The 12094-nt window shown below is 37.5% G+C and overlaps 1 protein-coding gene across 1 annotated transcript in view; it reads right to left on the bottom strand.

Moving 5' to 3' along the window:
- Positions 1–309: 309 nt before the first annotated feature.
- Positions 310–12094, bottom strand: part of LOC138852664 (uncharacterized) — a 43439-nt gene continuing 31654 nt past the window's right edge. Inside the window, exons 4-6 of the mRNA XM_070084756.1 lie at positions 5560–5645; positions 2035–2244; positions 310–548 (exon numbers count right to left, since the gene is read on the bottom strand). Of these exons, the coding sequence (XP_069940857.1) occupies positions 519–548; positions 2035–2244; positions 5560–5645 (326 nt within the window). The 3' untranslated portion in view covers positions 310–518. The remainder of the gene's footprint in view (positions 549–2034; positions 2245–5559; positions 5646–12094) is intronic.

The following is a 12094-nucleotide window of genomic DNA, read 5'->3' as shown; positions in this document are numbered from 1 at the left end:
TTTTCTCATTATGCACTGTGTGCTGCAGGATTTTTTTTATACTGTGCACACTGACCACATAGACCCATTCTTTCATATGTAGGCCTACCAGCTTTCTCCCACTAGATCTGAGGGCGCTAGAATTTAGGCGTACTAGTACATCAAAAACCCTGGGTCGTAAGCCGTACTAGTACGGCCGAAACCCTCAAAGGGTTAATTAACATTTCCATGCTAATATAAAAGTGATTAGCATTTAAAATAATACATAACATTTGATTCTGACAAGACTGATGGCAGGAACATTCATTCAGAGGATAGTGATTTGCTCAGTTAAGTGCTTGTATATTGTATTTGTGACAGGAATTTGAAAACCTTTTTCTCTACATTACTCATAAATTAAAGCCCACATGGGTTCAGCACATTTTAATGTAAAAAAGCATATATTTAAAAAAAAGTGATTGGTCAAAGGTAGAGTCCAGGAGCTGTAGCTGGGCTGTTGAGTACATGTAGCTGCATTCATATATTAAGCTTCTCTGGCTTTAAACTTCATTTTGTAGAGGGATGTCATTCTAGAAAACAAAAATTTAATTACTATGTATACAAAATTCTTCTATAGGTGATAGGATTGTTTTGTTTATCCCTCAAGGAAGATTCAATTGAGGGGGCTCTTGATCCAAGGAATTGGACTTATCTTCCCTTGAACTGATCTAGGAAATTAGACCTGTCCTCCCCTTCCTTGAACCAAACAAACATCTCACATTCCCAGGTACTGTTGACCCATTTGGGCTTAGTGCATGGTTCTGAATATAATAATATATGACCCTATAGGTTTAGTCCTTTCTGAATGTAATAAAATTTCCCTTCAAGCAACACATGCATAGAGGTATGTGACTGTCATTAAGTGTAATATATAAAACTTCTTTCTTTCAACACACCGGCCGTATCCCACCGAGGCGGGGTGGCCTCTTACAACACTCATGGCTTACAGAGGAAGAATTCTGTTCCACTTTCCCATGGAGGTAAGAGGAAATAAACAAGAACTAGAAAGAAAATAGAAGAAAACCCAAAGGGGTGTGTATATGCTTGTACATGTATGTGTACTGTGACCTAAGTGTAAGTAGAAGTAGCAAGACGTACCTGAAATCTTGCATGTGTATGAGAAAAAAAAAGACCCCAGCAATCCTACCATCATGTAGAACAATTACAGGCTTCAGTTTTACACTCACTTGGCAGGACGGTAGTACCTCCCTGGGCGGTTGCTGTCTACCAACCTACCACCTAGGAATATATAAAACGTGCTTTTAAATGCAGTTAACAAAGTATTACCGTTCAATGGAGGTTCCTTGATGCTTAATCCAAGGAATAGGACTTTTTCCTTCCCTTAGATTGAACCTGTTTGCCTCCCATTCCACTGGTGCTGCATGACCATTATAATAATTTCCCTGGACATTGCTGTCAAGTTTGGGAGAATGCACTCTCCCACTTACTTATCGGATATGCACATCTCTCTCGGGCACCGCTCTGTATGAACTGCACTCTGCCATATCTTAGATTGTCCAGCCGATCAGTGAGCGTGCACAATTCACTTCTGTAATCAGCCATCCCAACACACTATCCCTGACCTTGCTAAAAGTGCCACCTTTAATTGTGTGCATGTGCACGCTCACTTTTTTTCTCACTCTCTCACTTTTTAATAGAAACTAACTACACCAACTGTGATTTTACTTTTCCTCTCGCACTCTCCCGTACCCTGACTAACCCCTACCCTTGAACACTTCTGCGCTTCACTCCCTCATCCCCTTTGCACATACCTTTCTGCAGCAATATATGACTCTCGGTTTACCTCTTAATTTTTATTCTTATTTCCTCTTGAACTTTTGCCTACCCTCACAAACCACCACTGCCCTCTCACTCCTAACTTCAACATATTTCTCCTATAGGACATCCCTCCCAGTAACACTATGATCCTTATGGGTTCAGTGCTTAATTTGATTTTATTTATGTAATCAAGCTACTGTTTATTTTATTACACACATTAAATGTTTGGAAACTTACACTGATCATGAGGGTGTCAGCATGTATGATAGTGAGAGCATAGGAGCGGACCACCAGCAGGAAGTAGATCTGTAGAGCTGACATCACAAACAAAATGAAGGCAGCAATGATGGAGGCGGTGATGAAAATGAAGACTATGCCCATCGTGATGTTGAGGGCGATACTAAGGGCCATGAGCCACACCCATACCATCACTAGTTTTGCACTTTTCTGTTGGTAGCAACACAAGAGAATCGGTTAGTAGGAGAAATAGCCAAAAGTGTACTATATATTCTCAGTAATACTGTGAAAATCTCATTAATATTACATTATACAAGATTACAAGTGCAACTAATAAACACTACTGGTGTGTGAGAGATTGTTTATGACTCTACCCTTTAAGGTGGTTTACTGGCAACAACAATGGTCTGAGTCTGACCACAGCAAATTTTCTATCAAACCACATTTAGGTTTCTGGTCATTTTCTCATTGCTGCTGTGTGGAAAACTGCTCTCCTACCTATGTATTGGACACTCAATACTCTCAGATACCACAAATGGAGAAATGCCCAGCACTGCTTTGCACGGACTTAGGCCACCATATCTAAATATATTGTCATGTTTATCAGAAGGCCCACCCAAACTGCCCCAACACATTGACATCTTTATTTTAAGTACCACCTTTGACACAAGCTCACTCTGGTAACTTGGCCTGGATACAAACTTTAAATTTTAGTATTGCATTGTCCCCCTACTTCCACACCCCTGCCCCTCCTACCATTCACACTTCCCTACCCAGTGTTGTATGAACCCTTCGGGTTTTGTGCTTAACTTGATTATGATGGTTTCCTTTGAGGCAAGGAAGTTCCTTGATCCAAGGAACTGGAACTAACCAACTTTGAATCAAACCCAATTGCCTTGCATTCCCAAATTCCTATGAGTTTAGTGCTCCCCTCATGCAATAGTAATACTTAAGACTGGGTGGATCATTGGGCTAACCTGGGGGGGAAGACATGGACCTGCTCCGCATGGGTCAGTAGGCCTGTTGCAGTGTTCCTTCTTTATGTTCTTAAATAGGTAAACAACCCTTCAGGTGAGGGGTGCCTTAATTTTGGTAAAGGGCTCTTAATCCAAGGAAGTGATTTTACTTCCCATTCTCAAGATACTGTATGATCCCCTCAGGGTCTAATGCCTGAATAAAATTAAGTCCACAATGATCCATACAGATTTAGTGCATGCTCTGAACATAACTGCCTCTTTGCTGAAAGCCCAACCTCTGATGCAGAATCTGACATTTTAATTTTAGCACTTGGTTTTGATTATAATCTGACTTTTTAAGTGGAAACTAACCTACTGCACTAACTTTGTTTAAAATTTTTCCTCTTGTACTAACCTTATTACTACTACCTTATCAAGCCCCTCCATCCTTGCTCCTAACCACTGCACATCCCTCTCTTCAGCACTATGACCCTCAGAGTTTAGTGCTTTAATTTTTTTAATATAATTATGTACACTCGTTAATAAAACTAATTTTTAGTGCGTTTTGGTGTGCAAAATGTTAATAGCCCAAGATATGCAAAGTAAAATGTGCTGTATAACCCCTATGGGTTGAATGCTTTCCTCTGCATATAATAATTTAAGCTTCAGCAAATACAGTCAAGATGCCACACAGCTAAACAAAAATAAAATGTTAGTGTATAAAGTCTCAATCCCAAGCTATTACAGGAACACCCAACAATTAAGCTTGGTCTCAAAGATAAAGACCAGTCAGACCCAGGCCTATGTTGTTAAAAGGAGAACATATCAAGTATGTCTCAGAGGAATTATTTTTCCATTGCTCCTCTGAACTGGATATATAGGTAGCTGTTCAAATCATTGGCTATTTCATAAAAAAGGTTCATATTATGGAATTGACCATCCTTACTTATGCATACATACTATATCCACCTTGTAAGCAGTGGTGATACATCACAGAAACAACAGTTCTAAAACCTAGACCCCAATGCCATTTTTTGCCTTAGTTTAAAAAATTAAATTAGTGATGAGTTACATTTTTTTTTTCAACAAGTCAGCCATGTCCCACCGAGGCAGGGTGACCCAAAAAAGAAAGAAAATCCCCAAAAAGAAAATACTTTCATCATCATTCAACACTTTCACCACACTCACACATTATCACTTTTTGCAGAGGTGCTCAGAATACAACAGTTTAGAAGCATATACATATAAAGATACACAACATATCCTTCCAAACTGCCAATATCCCAAACCCCTCCTTTAAAGTGCAGGCATTGTACTTCCCATTTCCAGGACTCAATTCCGACTATAAGAAAATAACCGGTTTCCCTGAATCCCTTCACTAAATATTACCCTGCTCACACTCCAACAGATCGTCAGGTACATATTTAGAGTAAATGAAATTGGGATATTTGGCTATAATTTTTTGATAAGATATGAGTGATTATATATTTTGACATTTTTGAACATCTGTAAAGTGAATTTGTGGGTTTAGCACTTATTATTTTATTATCACACTGGCCGATTCCCACCAAGGCAGGGTGGCCCGAAAAAGAAAAACTTTCACCATCATTCACTCCATCACTGTCTTGCCAGAAGGGTGCTTTACACTACAGTTTTTAAACTGCAACATTAACACCCCTCCTTCAGAGTGCAGGCACTGTACTTCCCATCTCCAGGACTCAAGTCCGGCCTGCCGGTTTCCCTGAATCCCTTCATAAATGTTACTTTGCTCACACTCCAACAGCACGTCAAGTATTAAAAACCATTTGTCTCCATTCACTCCTATCAAACACGCTCACGCATGCCTGCTGGAAGTCCAAGCCCCTCGCACACAAAACCTCCTTTACCCCCTCCCTCCAACCTTTCCTAGGCCGACCCCTACCCCGCCTTCCTTCCACTACAGACTGATATACTCTTGAAGTCATTCTGTTTCGCTCCATTCTCTCTACATGTCCGAACCACCTCAACAACCCTTCCTCAGCCCTCTGGACAACAGTTTTGGTAATCCCGCACCTCCTTCTAACTTCCAAACTACGAATTCTCTGCATTATATTCACACCACACTTATTTATGATTATATTATTTATTACTTGTAAAATGAATTATTTCAATAGGAGAATGTGTTGGGATATAAGCTCACACTAATAACATAACCTGTTAGTCTGTCAAATATTAAAGAGAGAAAAAAAAGGCTCGAACTGTACTGGTGTAAAGTAGGACTCCCGAAGGCCAAATACTCACCAAGGTTAATACGTATACGTTTATGAAGGCGGACATCTTTGGGTACTTAACTTGTGAATTAGGTCACATCAGGAGGCAGATACCATGCACATGAGGTTGGTTAGTTAAGTGGGCTTAAACCCTATCAGTTACACGAAGGCCAATAAGGCTGCATGTCATCTGCTCTCCACCCATCAAGAATACTTTAATTCCTAAAATAGGGATTAAACTAATTGTGTATATACTAAAACACACTACTTGGTGTACATATATTGAAGATGAGGTCACCACCGGAAGCAAGTATACTCACTATGCGGATGCCATGGATGAGAGCGATGGCCAGGATGACCGTGGCAACATTGATGACCAGATCAACCCACCCTTCAGAAGCACCTGCTGAAAAACAAGGGGAAGAGTAATACATACCTGTCTGTTTTCTATTTTATAACTTTTCAAGGGAGGTTCCTTGATAGTAATGAGGGGATCATGATCTAAGGAACCAGGCCAATGATCCAATTCCTTGAATCAAGATTGAATGCCTTCTATTTCCTCAGGCTGTGCATGATCCTTACAGATTTAGCACTCCCCCATGAATGCCATAATAATAACTATAAATTTTATAACACAATATCTGCCATTCACAGTCATATCTGCTATTATTCTAATTATCAATTATCTTTTTTACATTACTGTTTTTATTTGCCACATTCTCAAGGAAGGTTCCTTGATGCCAGTGTGGGGCTCTTGATCTAAGGAATTAGACCAACATTCTATGTGGATCAAAACTGAATGCCTCCAATTCCAGGTTCTCTATGACCCCTATGGGTTTAGAGTTATCCCATGAATATAAAACTTTTGGTGATTTTCTCCTATCCTTATCTCCACACAATATATATATATATATATATATATATATATATATATATATATATATATATATATATATATATATATATATATATATATATATATATATATATATATATATATATATATATATGCAAAACAACCACTATGATACTGAAACCTATTCTAAACTTAGGAAAAATCCCCTAGAAACCGTTAACAGCAATTTCAATAAAACAATAAAACTTCTACTGAAAGGCAAAGATGAATTAGTCAAACAATTTACTTCCACTAATCCATCTTTGCCTTACATGTATGGACTAATAAAAACACACAAACCAGGGAATCCAGTCAGACCAATTATTAGCTCCATAGGGTCAGTTTCATATAAATTATCCAAATGGCTTGTTGATATTTTGAGCCCTATTGTTGGCAAAATTTCTAACTTTAATGTTAAAAACAACATAGACTTGGTTGATAAATTAAGCTCCTTGACTGACCTAAATGATTTTAACATGGTTAGTTTTGATGTTACTTCCTTGTTTACGAAAGTTCCTGTTGATGATTTATTAAGTTTCTTATCTGAAGAACTCGTTAACTATGATTTACCATTGCCAGTTCCTACTATCATTAAACTTATTAAATTTTGCATTGTTGATGCAAAATTTGTATTTAATGATAAATTTTACACTCAGAAGTTTGGTATGGCAATGGGAAATCCTCTTTCACCTGTTCTTAGTAACCTATACATGGAATTTTTTGAAACAAGGTTACTTAACACAATCCTCCCTAATAGAGCTAAATGGTTCAGATATGTTGATGATATTTTGTGTCTTATGCCCAAAAATGTAGATATACACCATTTCCTTGGAAAATTAAATAGCTTAGCCCATTCAATAAACTTTACTGTTGAGTTTGAAGAAAATAACTCATTGCCTTTTCTAGATGTTTTAATTATTAAGGGCAATAATGAATTCAAATTTAAAATTTACAGAAAACCTACTAATAACTGTTCCTATGTCCACTATTATTCCTCGCATCAAGATAGAGTCAAACTGTCTGTTTTCTCATCAATGTTTCTGAGAGCTTTACGAATTTGTAGTCCTGAGTTCATAGATGAGGAAATATCCAAAATTTATGAAATAGGTAATGATTTAAAATACCCAAGAAATGTAATTGATAAATCTTTTAAAGTTGCCAGAAATACTTTTTACAATCCAAAAAGGGACAACCAGCCTTATTCAAATAAAAATATGTTGGTTCTCCCTTACCATGAAAACTTGGTTGATATGCCTTCTCTTCTTAAGACTTTTAATATTAAAGTTGTATTCAAAAATCTCGATACAGTAAAAAAACTTTTGATAAAGAATTCCCCCCAAAATGCTGATGGATGTGTCTATAAGATTCCTTGTAAAATTTGCGATAAAGTTTATTACGGTCAAACTGGTAAAAATCTCGAACTAAGATTAAAACAACATAAATATAGCATTAGAACTGGACAAGATTCCAATGCTCTATTTATTCATGTAAGAGATTTTAACCATCCAATTGATTTTCAAAAAGTTGAGAAAGTAGTATCAAGCAAGTCCATGGTCGACAGGAATATAATTGAATCTTGTTTCATAAAAAGCAGTTTTGACAATAATATGAATATTTCCTTTGGTTTATATAAATTAGATCCATTTATAATTAATAGAATTTGGGAAGAATTTAATAATACACTGGACAAATAATCTTTAAAATTTCTTATTTCTTGGGTAGAATAGTTTGTGGGGTGAGTTGTGCCAAGGACCTTTCCAAGTTGGCTCGCCGCGCGTCACGTGTTTAAACCGTTGTGGGATCTGATAGTGAGGTGCCGACCAGACCCCTTATATAGCTTCCTTGGATGCTTTACTTTCATAGTTCCTTGATAATGTGAGTAGTCACGAAAGCGCTTGGAATTTTTCTATTCTTTCAGAGTGGTTGTTTTGCATATTCTGAAATCACCTGTTTACTGTGATCTTATTGCATATATATATATATATATATATATATATATATATATATATATATATATATATATATATATATATATATATATATATATATATATATATATATATATATATATATATATATATATATATATATTCTTTCTTTCTTTCAACACACCGGCCGTATCCCACCGAGGCGGGGTGGCCCAAAAGGAAAAACGAAAGTTCCTTTCAAATTTAGTAATATATACAGGAGAAGGGGTTACTAGCCCCTTGCTCCCGGCATTTTAGTCGCCTCTTACAACACGCATGGCTTACGGAGGAAGAATTTTGTTCCACTTCCCCATGGACATAAGAGGAAAAAAACAAGAACTACAAAGAAAATAGAAGAAAACCCAGAGGGATGTGTATATATACGCTTGTACACGTATGTGTAGTGTGACCTAAGTGTAAGTAGAAGTAACAAGACGTACCTGAAATCTTGCATTTCCATGAGACAGAAAAAAGGACACCAGCAATCCTACCATCATGTAAAACAATTACAGGCTTTCGTTTTACACTCACTTGGCAGGACGGTAGTACCTCCCTGGGCGGTTGCTGTCTACCAACCTACTACCTAGGATATATATATATATATATATATATATGTTTATAAATTTATATATATATATATATATATATATATATATATATATATATATATATATATATATATATATATATATATATATGTATATATAGATATAGGTAGTATATATAGGTAGTAGGTTGGTAGACAGCAACCACCCAGGGAGGTACTACCGTCCTGCCAAGTGAGTGTAAAACGAAGCCTGTGATTGTTTTACATGATGGTAGGATTGCTGATGTCTTTTGTCTGTCTCATAAATATGCAAGATTACAGGCATGTCTTGCTACTTTCTACTTACACTTAGGTCACACTACACATACATGTACACATTTATTTATACACACTCATCTGAGTTTTCTTTGATTTTATCTTAATAGTTCTTGGTCTTATTAATTTTCCTTTTATATCCATGGGGAAGTGGAATAAGAATCTTTCCTCCGTAAGCCATGCGTGTTGTAAAAGTCAACTAAAATGCCGGGAACAATGGGCTAGTAACCCCTTTTCCTGTAAAGATTACTAAAAAGAATAAGAAGAAGAAAATTGTCAAAGTGGGAAGTCTGAATGTGCGTGGATGTTGTGCAGATGATAAGAAAGATGATTGTGGATGTTATGAATGAGAAGAAGCTGGATGTCCTGGCTTTAAGTGAAACAAAGCTGAAGGGGGTGGGAGAGTTTCAGTGGAGAGGAATAAATGGGATTAGGTCAGGGGTTTCAAATAGAGTTAGAGCTAAAGAAGGAGTAGCAATAATGTTGAAGGATAAGCTATGGCAGGAAAAGAGGGACTATAAATGTATTAATTCAAGGATTATGTGGAGTAAAATAAAGATTGGATGTGAAAAGTGGGTTATAATAAGCGTGTATGCACCTGGAGAAGAGAGAAGTGTAGAGGAGAGAGAGAGATTTTGGGAAATGTTGAGTGAATGCGTAGGGAGTTTTGAATCAAGTGTGAGAGTAATGGTGGTTGGGGATTTCAATGCTAAAGTGGGTAAAAATGTTATGGAAGGAGTAGTAGGTAAATTTGGGGTGCCAGGGGTAAATGTAAATGGGGAGCCTTTAATTGAGCTATGTGTAGAAAGAAATTTGGTAATAAGTAATACATATTTTATGAAAAAGAGGATAAATAAATATACAAGGTATGATGTAGCAAGTAATGAAAGTAATTTATTAGATTATGTATTGGTGGATAAAAGGTTGATGGGTAGGCTCCAGGATGTACATGTTTATAGAGGGGCAACTGATATATCGGATCATTATTTAGTTGTAGCTACAGTTAGAGTAAGAGGTAGATGGGAAAAGAGAAAGGTGGCAACAACAAGTAAAAGGGAGGTGAAAGTGTATAAACTAAGGGAGGAGGAAGTTCGGGTGAGATATAAGCGACTACTGGCAGAAAGGTGGGCTAGTGCAAAGATGAGTAGTGGGGGGGTTGAAGAGGGTTGGAATAGTTTTAAAAATGCAGTTTTAGAATGTGGGGCAGAAGTTTGTGGTTATAGGAGGGTGGGGGCAGGAGGAAAGAGGAGTGATTGGTGGAATGATGAAGTAAAGGGTGTGATAAAAGAGAAAAAGGTAGCTTATGAGAGGTTTTTACAAAGCAGAAGTGTTATAAGAAGAGCAGAGTATATGGAGAGTAAAAGAAAGGTAAAGAGAGTGGTGAGAGAGTGCAAAAGGAGAGCAGATGATAGAGTGGGAGAGGCACTGTCAAGAAATTTTAATGAAAATAAGAAAAAATTTTGGAGTGAGTTAAACAAGTTAAGAAAGCCTAGGGAAAATATGGATTTGTCAGTTAAAAACAGAGTAGGGGAGTTAGTAGATGGGGAGATGGAGGTATTGGGTAGATGGCGAGAATATTTTGAGGAACTTTTAAATGTTAAGGAAGAAACAGAGGCAGTAATTTCATGCACTGGTCAGGGAGGTATACCATCTTTTAGGAGTGAAGAAGAGCAGAATGTAAGTGTGGGGGAGGTACGTGAGGCATTACGTAAAATGAAAGGGGGTAAAGCAACTGGAACTGATGGGATCATGACAGAAATGTTAAAAGCAGGGGGGGATATAGTGTTGGAGTGGTTGGTACTTTTGTTTAATAAATGTATGAAAGAGGGGAAGGTACCTAGGGATTGGCAGAGAGCATGTATAGTCCCTTTATATAAAGGGAAAGGAGACAAAAGAGACTGTAAAAATTATAGAGGAATAAGCTTACTGAGTATACCAGGAAAAGTGTACGGTAGGGTTATAATTGAAAGAATTAGAGGTAAGACAGAATGTAGGATTGCGGATGAGCAAGGAGGTTTTAGAGTGGGTAGGGGATGTGTAGATCAGGTGTTTACATTGAAGCATATATGTGAACAGTATTTAGATAAAGATAGGGAAGTTTTTATTGCATTTATGGATTTAGAAAAGGCATATGATAGAGTGGATAGAGGAGCAATGTGGCAGATGTTGCAAGTATATGGAATAGGTGGTAAGTTATTAAATGCTGTAAAGAGTTTTTATGAGGATAGTGAGGCTCAGGTTAGGGTGTGTAGAAGAGAGGGAGACTACTTCCCGGTAAAAGTAGGTCTTAGACAGGGATGTGTAATGTCACCATGGTTGTTTAATATATTTATAGATGGGGTTGTTAAGGAAGTAAATGCTAGGGTGTTTGGGAGAGGGGTGGGATTAAATTATGGGGAATCAAATTCAAAATGGGAATTGACACAGTTACTTTTTGCTGATGATACTGTGCTTATGGGAGATTCTAAAGAAAAATTGCAAAGGTTAGTGGATGAGTTTGGGAATGTGTGTAAAGGTAGAAAGTTGAAAGTGAACATAGAAAAGAGTAAGGTGATGAGGGTGTCAAATGATTTAGATAAAGAAAAATTGGATATCAAATTGGGGAGGAGGAGTATGGAAGAAGTGAATGTTTTCAGATACTTGGGAGTTGACGTGTCGGCGGATGGATTTATGAAGGATGAGGTTAATCATAGAATTGATGAGGGAAAAAAGGTGAGTGGTGCGTTGAGGTATATGTGGAGTCAAAAAACGTTATCTATGGAGGCAAAGAAGGGAATGTATGAAAGTATAGTAGTACCAACACTCTTATATGGGTGTGAAGCTTGGGTGGTAAATGCAGCAGCGAGGAGACGGTTGGAGGCAGTGGAGATGTCCTGTTTAAGGGCAATGTGTGGTGTAAATATTATGCAGAAAATTCGGAGTGTGGAAATTAGGAGAAGGTGTGGAGTTAATAAAAGTATTAGTCAGAGGGCAGAAGAGGGGTTGTTGAGGTGGTTTGGTCATTTAGAGAGAATGGATCAAAGTAGAATGACATGGAAAGCATATAAATCTATAGGGAAAGGAAGGCGGGGTAGGGGTCGTCCTCGAAAGGGTTGGAGAGAGGGGGTAAAGGAGGTTTTGTGGGTAAGGGG

This window comes from Cherax quadricarinatus, chromosome 1, assembly GCF_038502225.1.
Source record: "Cherax quadricarinatus isolate ZL_2023a chromosome 1, ASM3850222v1, whole genome shotgun sequence".
Taxonomy (NCBI): Eukaryota; Metazoa; Arthropoda; class Malacostraca; order Decapoda; family Parastacidae; genus Cherax; species Cherax quadricarinatus.
This window is presented reverse-complemented; position numbering and strand designations above follow the sequence as displayed.